We start from the raw sequence: 22,136 nt of genomic DNA, 5'->3' as shown, positions 1-22,136 counted from the left end.
AAGGATATTCAGGACTTGAACCCAGCACCAGATCAAATGGACCTGTTAGACGTCTATATAACTCTCCACCCAAAGACAACAGAATATACATTCTTCTCATCACCACATGGCACATATTCTAAAATCAATCACGTAATCAGAAGTAAAACACTCCTCAGCAAATGCAAAAGAACTGAAATCGTAACAGTCTCTCAAACCACAGCACAATCAAATTAGAAGCCAAAACTTAGAAATTTGCTTAAAACCATACAATTACATGGAAGTTGAGTAACCTACTCCTGAATGACGTTTGTGTAAATAATGAAATTAAGGCAGAAATCAACAAAGTCTTTGAAACTAATGAGAATAAAGATACAACATACCAGAATCTCTGGGACACAGCTAAGGCAGTGTTACGAGGGAATTTATAGCACTAAGTGCTCACATCAAAAAGTTAGAAAGATCCCAAGTTAACATCCTAACGTCACAACTAAAAGAACTAGAGAACCAAGAGCAAACAAATTCCAAAGCTAATAAAAGACAAGAAATAACCAAAATCTGAGCTGAACTGAGGGAGATTCAGGCACACACACACACACACACACACACACACACACAGACACACACAAATTCAGAAGATCAAAGAACCCAGAAGCTGGCTTTTTGAAAAAATTAATAAAATAGACCATTAGCTAGACTAATAAAGAAGGTAAGAGAGAAGATTCAAATACAATCAGAAATGACAAGGAGAATATTACTACTGACACCACAGAAATACAAACAACCATCGGATAATATTATGAACACCTCTATGCACATAAACTAGAGAATCTAGAAGAAATGAATGAATTTCTAGACACATAACACCCTCCTAAGACTCAACCAGGAAGAAATTGAATTACTGAACAGACCAATAATGAATTCTGAAATTGAGGCAGCAATAAATAGCCTATGAACCAAAAAAGCCCAGGACCAGATAAGTTCACAGCCAAATTCTACCAAATATACAAAGAGCTGGTACCATTTCTCTTGAAACTATTCAAAAAAAAAAAAAAAAAAATACTTATGTATTCCTAAGCAAAAAGAAGAAAACTGGAGACATCACACTGCCCAACTTCAAACTATACTTCAGCCCTACAGTAACCAAAACAGCATGGTACTGGTACAAAAACAGTCACACAGACCAATGCAACAGACCATAAAACTCATTTTATGAGGCCAACATCATCCTGATACCAAAACCTAACAAAGATACAACAAAAAAGAAAACTTCAGGCCAATATCCCTGATGAACATAAAGACAAAAATCCTCAAGAAAATACTAGCAAACGAATTCCTGCAGCACATCAAAAATCTTACCTACCATGACCAAATAGGCTTTAGCCCTGGGATGCAAGGTTGGTTCATCATATGCAAATCAATAAATGTGTTTCATCACATAAACAGAACTAAAGGCAAAAACTACATGGTATCTCAAATGATGCAGAAAAGGCTTTCATTAAAATTTAACACTGTTCATATTAAAAAGTCTCAATAAATTAGGTATTGACAGACCATACCTCCAAATAATAAGAGCCATCTATGACAGACCCACAGCCAACATCATGTGGAATGTGCAAAAGCTAGAAACATTCTCCCTGAAAACTGGCGCAAGATGAAGATGCCCTTTCTCACTGACTCCTATTTGACATAGTATTGGAAGTCCTGGCCAGGGCAATCAGGCAAGAGGAAGAAAGGTAATCCAAATAGGAAGAGAGGAAGTCAAACTATCCCTATTTGCAGATGACAGAATTCTATATCTATAAAACTACATAGTCTTGGCGTAAAAGCTTCTTAAGCTGATAAACAACTTCAGCAAAGTCTCAGGATACAAAATCATTGTGTAAAAATTACTACCACTCCTATACACAAAAAAACAGTCAAGCCAAGAGCTACATGAGTAATGCAATCCCATTCCCAGTTGCAGTAAATAAATAAACAAACAAACACACAAACTACTTAGGAATACAGCTAACCAGGAAGGTGAAAGATCTCTTTACAAGAAGAAGTACAAAATACTGCTCAAATAAATCAAAGATTACACAAACAAATGGAAAAATATTCCATGCTCATGGATAGGAAGCATCAATATTGTAAAAATGGTCATACTGCCCAGAGTAATTTATAGATCTAATGCTATTCCTATTAAACTACCATTGAGATTCTTCACAGAACTAAAAAAAACAATTTTAAAATTCATGTGGAACCAAAAAAGAGTCCAAATAGTCAAGGTAATCCTAAGCAAAAATAAGAAAACTGGAGACATCATGCTGCCCAACTTCAGACTATACTGCAGGGCTACAGTAACCAAAACAGCATGCCACTGGTACAAAAACAGGCACATAGACCATTGCAGCAGAATAGAGAACCCAGAAATAAAGCCACACACCTACAACTATTTGATCCTCAACAAACCTAACTCAAGCAATGGGGAAAGGACTCCTGTTCAATAAATGGTGCTGAGATAACTGGCTAGCCACATGCAGAAGATTAAAACTTGACTCCCTGCCTACATCATATACAAACATTAACTTAAGATGGATTAAAAACTTAAATGTAAAACCCCTAAATATAAAAACCCTGGAAGACAACCTAGGCAATACCATTCTGGACATAGGAGTGGGCAAAGATTTTATTAAGAAGACACCAAAAGCAATTGCAACAAATGCAAACATTGACAAATGGGATCTAATTAAACTAAAGAGCTCATGCATAGCAAAAGAAACTATCAACAGAGTGCACAGACAACATACAAAATGGGAGAACATTTTTGCAAACTGCATCTGACAAAGGTCCAATATCCAGCATCTATAAGGAACTTAAATTTACAAGAAAAATCAAACAACCTCATTGAAAAATGGGCAAGGCACATGAACAGTTACCACAAGAAGACACAGATGTGATCAACAAGCATATGAAAAAAAAGCTCAACTTTATGAATAGTTAGAGAAATGCAAATCAAAACCACAATGAGATACCATCTCACACCGGTCAGAATGGCTATTAAAACATCAAAAAATAACAGATACTGGTATGGTTGCAGAGAAAAGGGAATGCTTTTACACTGCTGATGGGAACGGAAACTAGTTCAGCCACTAGTGGAAAGCAGTTTGGATTCTCAAAGAACTCAAAACAGGAGTGCCATTTAACCCAGAAAATCCCATCACTGGATATGTAACGAAGTAATAGAAATCGTTCTACTATAAAGACACATACACTCACATGTTCATCGGAACATTTATTCACAACGACGAAGACATAGATCAACCTAGATGCCCATCAACAGTGGACTGGATAAAGAAAATATGGAACATATACACCATGGAATACTATGCAGCCATAAAAAAGAACAAGATCATGTCCTTTGCAGGAACACAGATAGAGCCAGTGGTGATTATCCTTAGCAAACTAACAGAGAAACAGAAAAGCAAATACTTCATGTTCTTACTTATAAGTGGGAGCTAAATGATGAGAACACATGGACATGTAGAGGGAAACTACAGACACTGGGGCCTATCAGAGGGTGGAGGTTAGGAGGAGGGAGAGGATCAGGAAAAATAACTAATGGATACTAGGCTTAATACTTGGGTTGAAAATAATCTGTACAACAAACCCCAATGACACAAGTTTACCTACATAACAAACCTGTACATGTACCCCTGAACTTAAAAGTTAAGTAAAAAATAAATTCAGAAAAATTTTACAAATAGAATATGGAACAAAATGTAATAGTGAAAATAACTAAAATTCATGTAATTTGAATCCCAGAGAGAACAGGAAAGACAGAAATAATATTTGAAGAGATGATAGCTAGAAATTTTCAAAACTAGCAAAAGTTTTATAGATTAAAGAAACACCATACATCACAAGCATGATAATGCAAAAACATCTACAAAATCAAAGAAAATCTAAGAAAAATTCTCACAACAGAGATTATCCTCAAGAATAGCAATAAGATAACTGACTTTTCAACAGATGTGATAGAAATCGAGAGACATGGACTATCTTCAAAGTGCTGAAAAGAAAAGAAACAAACTGTCAACTAAGAATTGTGTGCTCAGCGAAATGTTCTTCAAGAAGGAGAGTTAAATACATGCATTTTCAGATGAAAACTGAGAAAATTACCATTGACAGAATTAATCCAAATCCCAAAAAAGAAGGAAAAATCATCCTAGAATAAAGTTTGGAACTATGGAAAGGGTAAATATGGGAGAAAATCTAATGAATATAAACTTCTAAAAATAATGATAATGGCTTTAAAATGTTTAAGGAGACTTGAAATACGAGCCAGCAATACCATACATTTAGGAAGAGTGTAAATGGAGTTGAAATATTCTAAGGTTCTTACATTATAGAAATAGGATACTAATTTATGGTAGAGGGTGGCAGTTCTCAGATACGTTACAATGTCTGGGCTGGGCACTACAGTAAACTAAAAGATTCTATTGCTTCCAAACTAATGGAGTGGGAAAGTGGAATAATAAAATGTAATTAATTCCAGTTAATAAGCAAAGAGAATAGGAATAAAAAGAGAGATAGGTGTTTTGTTTTTTTAAAGGCAAGAAAAATAGGAAATACTAAGGTGGTTGATATAAACCCAGATACCTTAGTAATTACATTAAATTTTGCTGTACTACATGCTATAATTTTAAGACAATGATTTACCAGAGATTAACTAAATGAATCCACAATTATATGCTTTTAACCAAAGAGATTCATAAAATACAAGAGTACAGAATGGTTGTAAATAAAAGAATAGAAAATACGTATACCATGGAAGTGCTAACTAAAAACATGCTGGTAATATCAGATATAGTAGAATTTAATGTGAAACAAATGATTACAGATTAAAAGGCAGTTTTCATAATGATAAAAAATTGTGTTTGCTCAAAATATATGACAGTTCTAAATTTGTAAGCACTCAAAAACAAAGACTTAATATAAAATGTGATAGCACTGAATGGCAGAACAGACAAATGCACCATTATAATAGGAAATATGAGCAGGTTGCCCTCAGTAAATAAAATAGCAACCAGAAAATAAAAACAGTAAGTTAAGATGCAGTATTTGAATAATGCAGTTAAGAAATATCTTAAGGGACATCCATAGAATACTGATACCGAAGACCTTCAAAATATGCATTAAGTACACAGGATAGATTTCTGAAATTGACCAACTCAAAAAAAGCAACTCTCAGATTATGAAAGGATTGAAATTATTCAGATTATGTTCTTTGATGACAGTGAAAATTATTCTAGAAATCAATAACAAAAAGGTCACTAGAAAATCCCCAGCTTTTTCTAAGTTAAGTGGTATGCCTCTAAATGTTACTCAGAGGTCAAAGAACTCACAATGAAAATTAGAATATATTTTCAAATGATTAATAAAGAAAATAACATAACCTCGGCGTTGCCTTTAAGGTGATTCTTAGAGGGAAAACTGTAATCTTAAGAGTATTAGGAAAAAAAGTCTAAAAAATATGATGTCTTAGAATTTGCTGAAGAGGTTAGAAGGACAGCAAACTAAACCCAAAATCATATAACACCTCGGGATCAGACCACACTCAGTGAGAGACAGCAAGCATTACAAACGCAAGATTAGATACCTATTCCCCATGTATTCCAGATACTGAAGCAAACAAAATTAAACTATGTTTAGGTAGTCCTTCCTTTGTATGAAGTGTAAGATTATAAAAATGACCTTGCAAGCTGAAACTGTACAAAATTATCTTAATAATAAATGGAGAATAATTATGATATTTCTGTGACCTTTAATGTTTTTGTTTGTTCGTTTGTTTTTGTTTTTGTTTTGAGACAGAGTCTCTCTCTGTCGCCCAGGCTGGAGTGGCTTGATCTTGGCTCACTGTAACCTCCGCTTCCTGGGTTCAAGCAATTCTTCTGCCTCAGCCTCCTGAGTAACTGGGACTACAGGCATGCGCCACCACGCCCGGCTAATTTTTGTATTTTTAGTAGAGACGGGGTTTCACCATATTGGCCAGGCTGGTCTAGAACTCCTGACCTCGTGATACACCCACCTCGGCCTCCCAAAGTGCTGGGATTACAGGCGTGAGCCACCGCACCTGGCTAAAAATTTTGTTAAGACCCTAAAAACAGTCTTACTGTCAGTTATAATTATATTGCTTGTTATAACTACATTTTTAACAAAGAAATACGACACTTTAATTCTCAGTGTTTCTGATATTTTAAAGTACAGTGTACTAAATATTAATTTTACTATTTTTTCATTTCATTTTACAATCAATTTAAAGGATTAGGATAATTGATAGGTTATGATGCAGATAACAATATGATGAAAATGATGGAATATTATGTCATCTTTAAAATATTTGCAGAAAACTTTTTAGAATATGAGATAATGCATATGTCTCAATACTACAGTTAAAAAGACAGATGATAACATTAGCAATACAGTATGTCATTGATCTATTTTTTCTTTTTTAAAATTTTTTATTTGTTTTTTTTTTATATATACTTTACATTCTGGGGTACATTTGCACAACGTGCAGGTTTGTTACATATGTATACATGTGCCATGTTGGTGTGCTGCACCCATTAACTCGTCATTTACATTAGGTATATCTCCTAATGCTATCCTTCCCCCCCGCCCTCTACCCCACAACAGGCCCCGGTGTGTGATGTTCCCCTTCCTGTATCCAAGTGTTCTCATTGTTCATATCCACCTATGAGTGAGAACATACGGTGTTTGGTTTTCTGTTCTTGCGATAGTTTGCTGAGAATGATGGTTTCCAGCTGCCTCCACGTCCCTACAAGGGACACAAACTCATCCTTTTTTATGGCTGCATAGTATTCCATGGTGTATATATGTGCAACATTTTCTTAATCCAGTCTGTCATTGATGGACATTTGGGTTGATTCCAAGTCTTTGCTATTGTGAATAGTGCCGCAATAAACATACGTGTGCATGTGTCTTTATAGCAGGATGATTTATAATCTTTTGGGTATATACTCAATAATGGGATGGCTGGGTCAAATGGTATTTTTAGTTCTAGATCCTTGAGGAGTCGCCACACTGTCTTTCACAATGGTTGAACTAGTTTACAGTCCCACCAACAGTGTAAAAGTGTTCCTATTTCTCCACATCCTCTCCAGCGCCTGTTGTTTCCTGACTTTTTAATGATTGCCATTCTAACTGGAGTGAGATGGTATCTCATTGTGGTTTTGATTTGCATTTCTCTGATGGCTAGTGATGATGAGCATTTTTTCATGTGTCTGTTGGCTGCATAAATGTCTACTTTTGAGAAGTGTCTGTTCGTATCCTTTGCCCACTTTTTGATGGGGTTATTTTTGTCTTGTAAATTTGTTTGAGTTCTTTGTAGGTTCTTGATGTTAGCCCTTTGTCAGATGAGTAGATTGCAAAAATTTTCTCCCATTGTGTAGGTTGCCTGTTCACTCTAATGGTAGTTTCTTTGGCTGTTCCAAAGCTCTTTAGTTTAATTAGATCCCATTTGTCAATTTTGGCTTTTGTTGCCATTGCTTTTGGTGTTTTCGACGTGAAGTCCTTGCCCATGCCTATGTCCTAAATAGTATTGCCTAGGTTTTCTTCTAGGGTTTTTATGGTTTTAGGTCTAACATTTAAGTCTCTAATCCATCTTGAATTAATTTTTGTATAAAGAGTAAGGAAAGGATCCAGTTTCAGCTTTCTACTTATGGCTATCCAGTTTTCCCAGCACCATTTATTAAATAGGGAATCCTTTCCCCATTTCTTGTTTTTGTCAGGTTTGTCAAAGATCAGATGGCTATGGATGTGTGGTATTATTTCTAAGGGCTCTGTTCAGTTCCATTGGTCTATATCTCAGTTTTGGTACCAGTACCATGCTGTTTTGGTTACTGTAGCCTTGTAGTATAGTTTGAAGTCAGGTAGCATGATGCCTCCAGCTTTGTTCTTTTGACTTAGGTTTGTCTTGGCAATGTGGGCTCTTTTTTGGTTCCATATGAACTTTAAAGCAGTTTTTTCCAATTCTGTGAAGAAAGTCATTGGTAGCTTAATGGGGATGGCATTGAATCTATAAATTACCTTGGGCAGTATGGCCATTTTCACCATATTGATTCTTCCTATCCAGGAGCATGGTATGTTCTTCCATTTGTTTGTGTCTTCTTTTATTTCACTGAGCAGTGGTTTGTAGTTCTCCTTGAAGAGGTCCTTTACATCCCTTGTAAGTTGGATTCCTAGGTATTTTATTCTCTTTGAAGCAATTGTGAATGGAAGTTCATTCATGATTTGGCTGTTTGTCTGTTACTGGTATATAAGAATGCTGGTGATTTTTGCACATTGATTTTGTATCCTGAGACTTTGCTGAAGTTTCTTATCAGCTTAAGGAGATTTTGGGCTGCAACGATGGGGTTTTCTCAGTATACAATCATGTCATCTGCAAACAGGGACAATTTGACTTCTTCTTTTCCTAATTGAATACCCGTTATTTCTTTCTCTTGCCTGATTGCCCTAGCCAGAACTTCCAACACTATGTTGAATAGGAGTGGTGAGAGAGGGCATCCCTGTCTTTGCCAGTTTTTAAGGGGAATGCTTCCAGTTTTTGCCCATTCAGTATGATATTAGCTGTGGGTTTGTCATAAATAGCTGTTATTATTTTGAGATACATTCCATCAATACCAAATTTATTGAGAGTTTTTAGCATGAAGGGCTGTTGAATTTTGTCAAAGGCCTTTTCTGCATCTATTGAGATAATCTTGTAGTTTTTGTCTTTGGTTCTGTTTATATGCTGGATTATGTTTATTGATTTGCATATGTTGAATGAGCCTTGCATCCCAGGGATGAAGCCCACTTGATCGTGGTGGATAAGCTTTTTGATGTGCTGCTGGATTCAGTTTGCCAGTAATTTATTGAGAATTTTTGCATCAATGTTCATCAGGGATATTGGTCTAAAATTCTGGTTTTTTGTTGTGTCTCTGCCAGGCTTTGGTATCAGGATGATGTTGGCCTCATACAATGAGTTAGGTAGGATTCCCTCTTTTTCTGTTGATTGGAATAGCTTCAGAAGGAATGGTACCAGCTCCTCTTTGTACCTCTGGTAGAATTTGACTGTGTATCCATCTGGTCCTGGACTTTTTTGGGTTGGTAGGCTATTAATTATTGCCTCAATTTCAGAACTTATTGGTCTATTCATGGATTCAACTTCTTCCTTGTTTAGTCTTGGGAGAGTGTATGTGTCCAGGAATTTATCCATTTCTTCTAGGTTTTCTAGTTTATTTGCATAGAGGTGTTTATAATATTCTCTGATGGTAGTTTGTATTTCTGTGGGTTCGGTGGTGATATCCCCTTTATCATTTTGTATTGCATCTATTTGATTCTTCTCTCTTTTCTTCCTTATTAGTCTTGCTAGCGATGTATCAATTTTGTTGATCTTATCAGAAAACCAGCTCCTGGATTCGTTGATTTTTTGAAAGATTTTTCATGTCTCTATCTCCTTCAGTTCTGCTCTGATCTTAGTCATTTCTTGCCTTCTGCTAGCTTTTGAATGTGTTTGCTCTTCTTTGGTCTATTTTTAATGGAAAGTAAAAATTCTGCTAGAAAATATATTACAGAATTAATAATGGTTTTTTTCAGAGGACTTGGGGTATCTGTTCTAAAACTTGTTATATTTCTCTATTGATCATTTTCTCTATTAGGTTAACATTTCATATAGGAAAAATAAATATTGTAAAAAACACTGTTAGATATTTAAAAATAAAAACTTCTATCTTAACCAATACTTGTAAGTTTTTTAATTAGAGAATAGTTTTCAAGCTCTGTCCTTTTTTAGAGTAATTAATTTTTTTGTTTCTAAAGTGTTTACCTCCTCAGTTTTATTGTGTTTGATGAACTTTGTTTACAATAAATGTGTTCTGACGTTAAGATTTAAGTTTTCTTGTTTCAAAGGAGATTTGTAATATTAGCAAATCATTCATTCACCTCTAAATGTTTTAGGTAGATGGTTGTAGTTTATTTTGTTATTTTCACTTTGAAATGTATTTACTATATTTTCTGCTTATAGTTATATTAAATAAGAGTGTTTTCTGAAAATGTACCTTTTTTTCTCTTAAGTATTATTTTAAATTAAAACAATCATTCCTTTAAGTTGTACCTTCCTTGCCTTTTTTTTTTTGTAGTTGTTTTAAAGCATGAAATATCTGCAGTTTACTTTAATGTTAAGATTAAAGTCGAATTTAAGCCTTTCAGTGTTATTGTTGACCTTATATAAGGATGTGCTGAAAAATAAAGTTTCTGATATCTTGGTTTCATAGCCAGCGACCATTTTCTTCTCTTTGCTTGTTAACTGGAGTTAGTAAGAAGTCCAGTGAGTTTTGTGAACACACTGAAGAAAATAGCAAACAACTCTACAAGATTTAATATGTAATTTTCATTTAATTAACTGGATATACGTAGCTATTTTAGAATTTTTCTGAATGGCTTGTTTTATTATTTAATAAGGGATAATACCTGAATTTTACTCTTTTGAAAAATTTTTGAAAAATTTTGAAAACTTAAATCCTCTCTAGGACAAACTGAATCATGCTTCAATTAATTGTGATTGATTTAATGCATTTGAAAGTGTTACATAATCTTTTTATTCTTACAGCACAGTATTTAATGGTAATTAAACACTTCTAATTTTTTCTTTGAAGTCTACTTAAAAATGGTTTTGTGTAAAGAGTTGTTGTTGACCCAAATGTTTATTTAATTGACCTCAAAACAGTAATTACTGTTACTAAAATGACTTGAGACTATCGTGTCATCTGTTTGTTTCAAAGGTTGCACAGTGAATTAAAAGATGCTGTTGAAAAACAATTGGAGGCCTTTCCCCTTGGCACAGAGATAGGAACTGATACATATGCAGATGATGAAACAGTCAGAAACCTTCAAGAACAATTGCAACTAGCCAATGAAGTGAGTGTCATGTATTTTTAAAAATCATATTCTGAATTAACATACCTTTTAAAAATTCATGTTAATCATTATTTATGGATAACAAAATCATAAAATTGTAACATGATGATTTTCTACAGTTTACAAGAATCGTTACAGGTAGCAAAACTTGTAATAAATACTCTCACTGTTATAAATATACTTGCCAAATACCCTCACTGGTTGTTAAAAATGTGTTTAATTAAATCATAAAGCTTTTAACATGATTTTTTTCTTATGAGAATATTATTTTCTTTCTTTTTTTCTTTTCTTTTTTTTTTTAAGTGTACTTTAAGTTGTAGGATACATGTGCAGAACATGCAGGTTTGTTATATAGATATCACGTGCCATGGTGGTTTGCTGCACCCATCAACCCATCATCTACATTAGGTATTTCTCCTAATGCTATCCCTCCCCTAGCCCCCTACTCCACAACAGGCCCTGGTGTGTGATGTTCCCCTTCCTGTGTCCTTGTGTACTCATTGTTTAACTCGCAGTTATGAGTCAGAACATGCAGTGTTTGGTTTTCTGTTCCTGTGTTAGTTTACTGAGAATGATGGTTTCCAGCTGCATCCACGTCCCTACAAAGGACACGAACTCATCCTTTTTCATGGCTGCATAGTATTCCATGGTGTACATGTGCCACATTTTCTTTATCCAGTCTATCATTGATGGACATTTGGGTTGGTTCCAAGTCTTTGCTGTTGTGAATAGTGCTGCAATAAACATACATGTGCACGTGTCTTTATAAGAGAATAATTTATAATTTTGGGGGTGTATACACAGTAATGGGATTGCTGGATCAAATGGAATTTCTGGTATATCCTTGAGGAATTGCCACACTGTCTTCCACAAAGGTTGAACTAATTTACACTCCCACCAACAGTGTAAAGTGTTCCTATTTCTCCACATCCTCTCCAGCATCTGTCGTTTCCTGACTTTTTAATGATTGCCATTCTAACTGGTGTGAGATGGTATTCCATAGTCATTTTGATTTGCATTTCTCTGATGGCTAGTGATGATGAGCATTTTTTCAACAAACATATGAAAAAAAGCTCATCATCACTGGTCGTTTGAGCAGCTATGTTAAATATATCCTGTTTTCAACTGTAATTTTTTGTAAATTTTATTCATAAGGGAATTTTAATTTACAGTGTTACATCCCAGATGTTTCATATCTTGTATGGGTTTAAATCCCCATTCTACTTTTCAGCTGTGTGATCATAGAAAAAACTCTTGTGCCTCAGTTTCCTCATTTATAAATGGGGGCTACAAATTCTAAATTACAATTTTGATTTGATAATTTTCTGAAAATTCAGTTTTATTTCCTGAAAATTCAGTTTTATTTCCTGAAAATTTGGTTTTAAAATTCTATAATTATGAAAGTGATACTTTAGGTAAGTCAGACAGGCTATCTTTAGCTTGATAAGGAACATGTATTTAACACTAATTTTTTTTAATGTATGAATGGAAAGAATTTTTAAATGTGATGAAAGAAAGAAAGAATGAAAACATGCTGTTTGTTCTAGACTAGGAAAGATTTCTAATTGATTTCATAGGAGTAAATAGAAATTAATTTAGGCTTATATGTCTAGCACATATGTAAGTTAATAAATTTGCTTATTTATCAATATCGTTATTATCATTACCGAACAGCAAGACTCACAAATAAGAATTAAAATTATGTGCAAAAGGTGCTGTGTAGTATAAATATATTGCTTTAGGAGCCAATAGCAATAACACAGTACTAAATATCTAGCTTAATATTTTTAGTTTAAAATATTTTTCTGTTACAGTATGATTTGTAAAAATCTTTCTAGAAGTCAGTTTGGCAAGAAGAGTCTTAGAAATGTTTGCACTATTTGATGCAGTAATTAGATGATGACACCACATAGATTTTATGAATTTGTTCTAAAGAACTGAATATAAAAATTTTTGAATAAATATGTTCATTATAATATTTATTGTAATGAAACATTTGACATAGTTTAAAAATCTTAAATATGGAATCAGTTAAATTGTAGTTTATCCAAATAATAAGCATACCATTTTTAAAAATTATGTAGTGTACATCATAATCACTTGAGGACTTTTTGAAACATGGATTTCTGCTCTGCCTCCCCATCCCACCACCACTCCAGTTTCTGATTCGAGAAGTCCGAGATAGAGCTCAGTAGTTTACATCTCTAACAGTTCTGAGGTGTTGCTGATGATGCCGGTCCTTTAAGAATCTGGGTTGTATAACTACTAGTCTAGGTGATTTTTGTCATCAGACAGGTCTGGAGAAACAGTGGGACATTTTGAGGTATGAGGCATTTTTACGACCATTTTACTGAAAAGAAAACTTAAGTCTTAAGAAAATGAAGTGAATTATCCAGGACCATTTGGCCAGGAATTAGAGATCACACCCATATCTTCTGGCTCCAGATTCTGTGTTTATCTACAAATTTTAAAACCACTTTTAAAATTTTTAATTTGCCTTCATTTTTTTTTTTTTTTTAATTTTAGACAAAACTAATCTATTGTGTTAGGAACACAAGGAAATAGTTATTTAGGAGAAGAGTATAGTAACTGGAAGAGATCACAAGAGGGGCACCTGGCTTCTAGGTGATGGTAATAATGTTCTCTCTCTTGAACTGGGTGCTGGTTACATGAGCGCACTTACTTTGTAAAAATGTACAATTTGTTCGTTTTCTGAGTGCATGGTATACCTCAGTGTTCTCCAAGGTGCCTTACGTTTTTGTATGTTACGTATCTATCAGTATTTATTGTATTACAAATTAAAACGGAGACTTAAAAAAAAAAAAGTAGGAGCATAAGCACACAGTCCATTAGCCCTTAGAACAAGGATGACATCACATCATATAAACTCTAGAATAAACTCCACTGTACATTTGTGAGAGGATGAGAGTAAAAATGCAGATAGTGTTAACATATTATTCTGAAGATAAATTTGACTTCAAGGACTTTTCAAAGTCTAAGAGTTTCTGTACCACACTTAGATAATACTATGTGCAAACAATAGTTAGTGACCTGAGAAAATTCTCATTATAAAATGGCAAGTAAAAATAGCCCGCTATATGGTCCCTAATTTTGTTAAAATAATTACAAAATTCTCTCCCAGCATCACATTTATAAACATGAATGCATCAACATTTAAAAAGATGACTGTATCTAGATGTTAGCAGTGTTTATCATCAGGTAGTAAAATTATAGCTGATTCTGATTTTCTCCTGTTTTTCTCTGTATTTTCCTAATTTTCCACAATGAAAATTTATTACTTCTATGATCAGGAAAAAAATATTGTGCTTTACCAGGGGACAGTTTTCTTCTTCATCAGTTTCTAGAGCTTATACTTTCTTGTGGAACAAAGAACATGGTTTAAGTCTACATCTCTGTTAAGGATTTTAATTTTAGCTAAATCTGAGTAAAAACACAATTTCAAAATAAGGAACTTTATGTCTTCAGGTTTACTTTCTAATAAATTATTAATAAAACTTCATATCAAAAATATTATAATACCATCTTTACACAGTTCTGTTTTATTTTATGACTTTATAAGAATTTATTCTATAAAAGAAAAAGATCCATTTTTACTATACAATAAATAGCCTGCTGATAATTTAATGAGTTATCCAATTTTTTGAATAGGAGAAAACTCAGGCTGTGGAACTCTGGCAGACTGTTTCTCAGGAGTTGGACAGACTACACAAGCTTTACCAGGAACATATGACTGAGGCCCAAATTCATGTATTTGAAAGTCAAAAACAAAAGGTAATCTTGGATTTCATTGTTTTCTTGTATATCGGTAAGAAATTGCACTCTGAAGAAACTGTTTTAGAGGGGAACACCTAAGACTCTACCCTATAGCATTTAGAATTTCTAATCACTTTATTATTTATGTTAATAATATATAGATCTTTGATGGTTACACTCTTGAAAGGTAAGATAATTAGAGAACTGGACAGTGATCATTTGGTTCTGTAATGTTGTCAGCAATGAAAGCTCAATTTAGTGCTCAAAAGCAGCTTTAACATTTTGTATAAATAAACCTTCAAAGTTTTTATTTGCTTCATTTCCTACCTGACTTTTAAAACAAAACAAAACAAAATTGTTCATTACTTTATAGCCAGTGAAGAAACCTGCTCAAATACAGTGAGAGCACTATGTAAAATCAAAATGTTAATACCCTTAAATGTGACCTGTTACTAAAATAGGTGTCAACTTTATCTACCATAAATTAATCAGAATATAATTTTACAATAGGAAGCAATCTCAGTGGTTATTAAAAGACTTTTTTCTATCCAAAGCAAGAATCATTCTACACTCTTTCAAAGTGGACAAGTAGCTTTAGCTTTTGCTTTACACGTCTATTGACAAGAACTCATTATCTCACAAGACCATTCATTCCGTTGGGAAATCTACCTCTTTTATTCTTCTGTTGGTTCGTTTATTGCTAGGTGCATTGAGCACTGTGGAGGAATTCTAATTCTGACCTCTTTTCTATATATTTTGAGAGGCAGCTCTTTAAATAATTTGGTTTTCATACCTCTCTTCAGCTCTCATTTACAGACTTTTCAAATTCTGGTTTATGAATATTCCTATTATTATAATTATAATTAGAAATGTCTACCTAAAGAAATTGTAAAAATACTTGCATGATGCTTTACAGTTTACAAAATGATTTTTCTGTACATACCCTGGCTTGAAAAAAAGTTCACGTGTAATCAATCTGATTTGTTGGACTTTTGCCTCTGAGATTTAAAAAACATTTTTCATATTAAGTTATTTGATTGCTGTTTCCTCATATAGGTCAGTCAACTAGCCCACAAGGTTGGGTTTTTGTTTTGTTTTCACCTGAATAATATCATTCTTTTACTATAGCTGTATAGTTTGATGGGTCCTTATACGAGACTTTACAAATAACACTTCATTCTTTTTTCCCTGGTTATATATTTAATTCTGTCATTCAGTATATTTACAGCCTCTCCCAACTTTGTGTCATCTGTACAAATGATATTTAATAGAATCATAACGGCTAATCAAACAATTTTTAAAATGTGGGGCGTGAGAATTTTTTTAAAAAGGATGGGCAGTAACTCCTGTGCCATGGTTTGTATTATAGGTTTTGAGTAGGTTTGAAAGCAACATTCCAGTATTGGACAAGGTCTCTCTAGCATTTAGGATTTCTAATCACTTATAATTTTTTATGATCTATTTCTTCGAGTTTTAAAATAATATTTAATAATTGATTTCTAGAAATAATTATTTGACATAAACAGCTACATTTATTTCAGCATTGCCACTTTAATTTTTTAATCATTTAAAAAATTTCTTAGTTTTCCAACTACTAATTCACACAGTAGTAAGAAGAAACACTACCAATTTTATCTAAACTTAGGCATAATAATTTTAGACTTGATTTTAGTTTAATTTTAAATATGGGTTATAAACAACAAAATGCTATTTATGTACTCCCCTTATCTTCCCACTGTAGGATCAGCTTTTTGATTTTCAACAACTGACCCAGCAACTTCATGTTACTAATGAGAACATGGAAGTGGTAAGTATACTTACATAAACTAGAAATTGTTCCTATAAATAATCATATTTATTCATGTTAATATAAATCAACAACAAGAAAGCATACTGCATGAAATTAGATAGGCAGTACTCTTTTTTCTTTTGCTTTTGCTTTCTTATTCAATAGCATGACATAGTTTACAGTACCTTTTAGATATCTAACATCTCTCTGAAATATATCTTAATCTGGAAATCCTCTTAGGATTCTTAGTAAGGTCTCCTTAGACTAATCTAGACAGTGAGCTCCTCAAGAGTAGAGCACATGCTTATATTTTTTTATTTCATCTGACATACTGCCAGGTATTTAATAAGAATAGTGTAATTGTTTAATAAATTAATAGCCCATTTCCTAAAAAATTTTAGGAAACCAAGGACCATGTGTTGGTATGATACTCCTAAATTTCCCTATAAGTTCTTCCTAAAATAAATAGAATTAATCTTCTCAATTCTGTTCTTTACCTTCTTATTCTCTCACTTTTGTTTTCTTTACTTTCTTGGAATGTTATTTTTACCTCACTGTTGAGTAATAGAATTATGACACTTCAGGTAATTCCTCTCTCTTTCCCTTCTTCATTCTTGCCTAGTTACTCTGCTAATTCTTGTTAGTACCTAATAAAAATGTCTTTGTATAACAGTGGATTTGTGCCATGAAAAGTAAGTATCCAATTTTATTCTACTTTAAAAATTTTTCTTTTTTAACCGTGTAAAAAATTATTAAACCAATCTGTACCTATTCTGTTTAACATTTGAAATGTCTAATCACATACAGTTTTTGATAATATATTATGCTTCTTAGAGTTTTAAAATACTAGTACTCCAGAACAAAATGGTTACTGATTTCTGTAATAAAGAAAGGCATTTTTTAATTTAATATATTTCTACATGGAATTAGTGCTTTAACCTAGCATCATAATTATTCATTACTTCTTCAATATGTCTCCTAGAATTGGAATTATATCATTCTTTGATATGTCATACTGCAGAGCCCCTATTTTATTATGATTTTGATGAAAGAAAGTAATGGGAAAAGGATGTATATATTCCAAGGGAATATGTTAAAAATTTCTAAGGCAGAAGTAGTCTTGGTTCCAGGTCGAAGCTAAGAATAAACTGGATACAAGAAAACTGATAAAGAAATGGCATGATGGATAAAAGAGAGTTTTATAAAAATATAGAAAAGACTGTATAGGTGGTTAAGATAAAAGTAAGTGGTTGAAAGAAATTTTAAAATTTAACTTTTTCTTAATGTATATAATGAATAACAAAGAAGACTGATAAGTATAAAGGGGGCAAGCAAAGTGATAAGATCTTATACATCTCAAAGAGCATTCAGAGCATAGTTATAGGGGCAAGTTTGAGTCCAGATCAAACTTGAAGAAAAGTTCCCTTTAAAAATCAAGCAGTTTCCAACAAAAAATTTTCTGATTACATGAATAAACTCATTAAATGAATAGATTCTTATAGATGTAGAATAAATTGATGAGTACGCAGTGAGTAAATAAACTATCTTTCAATGTAATTTAACTAACATGGCAGAGTAGGACACCCTGGACACTCCTTCTCCCCACAGATACACGAATTCAGCAACAATTCATGGACAAATTTCCTCTGCGACAAACCAGAAACTAATGGAAATGTTCTCACCTCCTAGGGGATTGGAAAACCAGACTCACCAAAGCTAGCAGGGAGATTTGAGACCCTCTCTTGGTAGACACCCTGTCCCCAGTGCCGTGCCATGTGATCAAAAAAGAGACCCCTTAGCTCCCAGCTTCACCCAGGGGAGGGAAGGGATTAGGTATGTGCATTCATCACCCCAAATTTTCTGAGGGTGGTCCCCAGAATACTGGCCTCTATCCTGCCAGTCTTGGAGCTCACAGATCCAGCATAGTTTGACCAACCAAGGGAGAATGGAGGCATTGATTTGGACTGATAGATGGCATTGGTCCTGTGCTCTTCTCAGCACAGAGTAAGTAGATGAAAATTCAGTTCTCAGCTTCCCCCCAGGGAGGGCAGAAGTTGATCCAGCACTGCAGCTTCTCTGCAGCAGCCCAGAGAAATAGCATCTGTCTCACGAAGCTCTAATAGGTCCAGCACAGTCTAGCCACATAGGAAAGAACAGAAATAGCAGATTGGGCTGATACATGCTATAGTTCCCTACCCCCCAGCTCATCACAGAGCAAGCAGCTGCCAGCATCTCCCTGGGGAGGGAGAGAGTTTGTAGAGGCCTGCTGAATCTCTGGCCAGCTGATTGGTGGGGGTCTTCTCTTGTATAAGGCTAATCCGTGAAGACTGGGAGAGGTGCCCACTTTCTCTAATGCATGGACATAAGCGCAAAGTCAAGGAAAAATGAAGAACCAGCTAAAGATGTTCCATACAAAGAAATAAGATAAATCTCCAGAAACCAATCCTAATGAAAAGAAGTTATGAATTACCTGATAGGGAATTAAAAATAATTCTCTTGAAGATGCTCACCACAGTTAAAAGAACAATGCATGAACAAAGTGAGAATTGCAAAAGAGAAAAAATACTAAAAAGTAGCACAAAAATGGATCTAAAGAACACAATAACTGAATTTAAAATAGTGTTGGGAAGTCTAGATTTTCATATTCACAACATGATTTTGGACCCTTATCTTACACAACACACAAATATCAACCCAAAATGGATTAAAGACTTAAATCTAACACCTCTTACCTATAAAGTTCATAGAAGAAAACCTAGGGGAAAAGCTCCATGGCATCGGTCGTGGCAGTGATTTCATGGATATGGCATCAAAAGTACAGACAGCAAGAAAAAAGTAATCAAGTGGGACTACATCAAACCAAAAAGTTTTTACACAGCAAACGAAATCAGCAGAGTGAAAAGGCAGCCAATGGAATGGGACAAAATATTTGCAGACCATATATCCAATAAGGGAATAATCTCCAAAGTATTTAAGGAATTTCTATAACTCAATAGTAAAAAAAAAAAAAAAAAAAAAAGACACACAAAAAACCTAATAACTTGATTTTTAAATGAGCTAAATACTTAAGTAGATATTTTTCCAAGGCAACAGGTATGTGAAGAAATGCCCAATGCTCGATATCACTAAACGTTAGGGAAACATAAATACTAAAACTACAATGAAGTATCACCTCACACGTGTCAGACGGATTATTATCAAACAAAAAAGACAACACGTGTTGAAGAGGATGTGGAAAAACGGGAAAGCTTGAACATTTTTGGTGGGATTGCAAAACGTTACATCTGCCGTGGAACACAGTATAGAGTTTCCTCAAAACAATAAAAATATAACTACCATATGATCCAGAAATCCCTTTTCTGAATATTTATCCCAAAGTATTGAAATTAAGATCTTGAGGAGATGCTAGCACTCCTGTGCTTATTGCAGCATATTCACATTAGCCAAGATATGAAAACAACCTAAACGTCCATCAAAGAGGAGTGGATTAAAATGTATAAATGGACAGTGGAATGCTATTCAGCCTTTAAAAAGAAGGAAATTATACAATATGTGATAACATGAATAAACTTTGAGAGCATTAAATGAAATAAGCCAGTCACAGAAAGATAAACACTGTATGATTTTACTTATATGGAAGTATCTATAGTAGACAGATTTATAGAAACAGATTGGAATGGTGACTACCAGGGCCTATGGGGAAAGAAATAGGGACTTACTAATCAACACACTTGAAGTTTCAGTCAAACAAGATGAATAACCTCTAGAGATCTGTGCAGTGTTGTACCTGTAGTCAACAATTACGTATTGTACACTTAAACATGTTTTAGAAGTGTATAACTCATGTAAGTATTCTTACTACAAATTGATACAAATGTCTGTCTTTACCAATGCAAATTAGTAATATGTAACAGATATGCTCTGACATGAATGGTACATAAAAGTACATATTTCTATTTATTTTGATGTAGATATATTATAATTTCACATTTCCCATAGGTTTGCTTTACTGAAATGTTTTTTAAGATTTGCTCATCTCTATAATTTACTCAAAAATATTTAATTGCATACTAACTATCTTGCATGAAACTATAGGTTCTCTAAGTTGCAGAAATGCATCAACCATAAAATCTGTGTCTCCTTCATAAAACAGGCTGACATATGAAATAATCAGTGAAAAAGGTGCTAAATAGATGATGGTTGAAAAGGATGCTTCCCTACACCTTCTTGAGTCTCTTAATTATAGTACATAATTTTCTTTATGGTCATAAATATAGAACAACTATTCCATATTCAGATGCAGTTGTGGAGCTCTTACTAGGCTTGCTAGCAAGTTAAGGACCTTGGTTTCCAGCACTAGATTCTTAAAATGCAGAATTTTAGCTTATTCTTCTGTTAAGTCCTCTATGTAATCTGTCTTTGAGGTGTTCCCAAATGGTCAAAAACACAAGCATTAATTACGCTACTGCCAAGACAGTATATATAATAAAACACTAGTTGTGCCTGTGATGTACTCAATCATGTGCCAGGCACTGGCAGTTCTGGGAAAAGCTGATCCTTTAAAAAGGCTCATATTTTAATCAGGAATACCTACACTTTAATATTTAAATATAATGTGCATTGTAAAGATATGTATTAAGTTTTATCAAAATGCAGAAAGGAAACAGTAAATTCTACCTGAGAATGAGTAAAACACACATGGTATTGAGGAATGAATGCAGACAGAATGAGGACATCCTGGGCAGAGGAAAATACGATAGTATGTTTGTTTTTTGTTTTTTGTTTTTTTTAATTTTTTTACTTTTTAATTATTATTTTTCCATAAGTTATTGGGGATACAGGTGGTATTTGGTTACGTGAGTTCTTTGGTGGTGATTTGTGAGATCCTGGTGCACCTATCACTCAGGTGGTATAAACTGCACCATATTTGTTGTCTTTTATCCTTCACTCCTTCCCACTCTTTACCTCAAGTTTCCAGAGTCCATTATATCATTCTTATGCCTTTGCATCCTCATGACTTAGCTCCCACATATCAGTGGGAACATACAATGTTTGGTTTTCCATTCCTGAGTTACTTCACTTAGAATAATAGTCTCTTTCCATTCCTGAGTTACTTAGAATAATAGTCTCCAGTCTCATCCGAGTCATTCCAAATGCTGTTAGTTCATTCCTTTTTATGGCTGAGTAGTATTCCATTGTATATATACACCACAGTTTCTTTTTTTTTTTTAATTAATTAATTTATTTTTTATTATACTTTAAGTTCTAGGGTACATGTGCATAACGTGCAGGTTTGTTACATATGTATACTTGTGCTATGTTGGTGTGCTGCACCCATCAACTCATCAGCGCCCATCAACTCCTCATTTACATCAGGTATAACTCCCAATGCAATCCCTCCCCCCTACCCCCTCCCCGTGATAGGCCCCGGTGTGTGATGTTCCCCTTCCCGAGTCCAAGTGATCTCATTGTTCAGTTCTCACCTATGAGTGAGAACATGCGGTGTTTGGTTTTCTGTTCTTGCGATAGTTTGCTGAGAATGATGGTTTCCAGCTGTATCCATGTCCCTACAAAGGACACAAACTCATCCTTTTTTATGGCTGCATAGTATTCCATGGTGTATATGTGCCAC

The 22,136-nt window shown here is 34.0% G+C and overlaps 1 protein-coding gene across 8 annotated transcripts in view; it reads left to right on the top strand.

Annotated features, from left to right (window-relative positions):
- The window catches only part of SCLT1 (sodium channel and clathrin linker 1), a 231,338-nt gene that overhangs the window by 82,708 nt on the left and 126,494 nt on the right, over positions 1-22,136 (top strand). For all 8 annotated transcript variants that reach the window (XR_004053269.1, XM_030916898.1, XM_030916893.1 and 5 more), the window contains 3 exons: positions 10,806-10,941; positions 14,611-14,733; positions 16,457-16,522. Coding sequence is in view for 7 of the 8 variants with exons in the window: in XM_030916898.1 (XP_030772758.1) it covers positions 10,806-10,941; positions 14,611-14,733; positions 16,457-16,522 (325 nt within the window). In the remaining variant the exon portion in view is untranslated. The remainder of the gene's footprint in view (positions 1-10,805; positions 10,942-14,610; positions 14,734-16,456; positions 16,523-22,136) is intronic.

This window comes from Rhinopithecus roxellana, chromosome 2 (genome assembly GCF_007565055.1).
Source record: "Rhinopithecus roxellana isolate Shanxi Qingling chromosome 2, ASM756505v1, whole genome shotgun sequence".
NCBI classification, from domain to species: Eukaryota; Metazoa; Chordata; class Mammalia; order Primates; family Cercopithecidae; genus Rhinopithecus; species Rhinopithecus roxellana.
The sequence above is the reverse complement of the archived record's forward strand: the minus strand, read 5'-3'. Positions and strand labels throughout refer to the sequence as shown.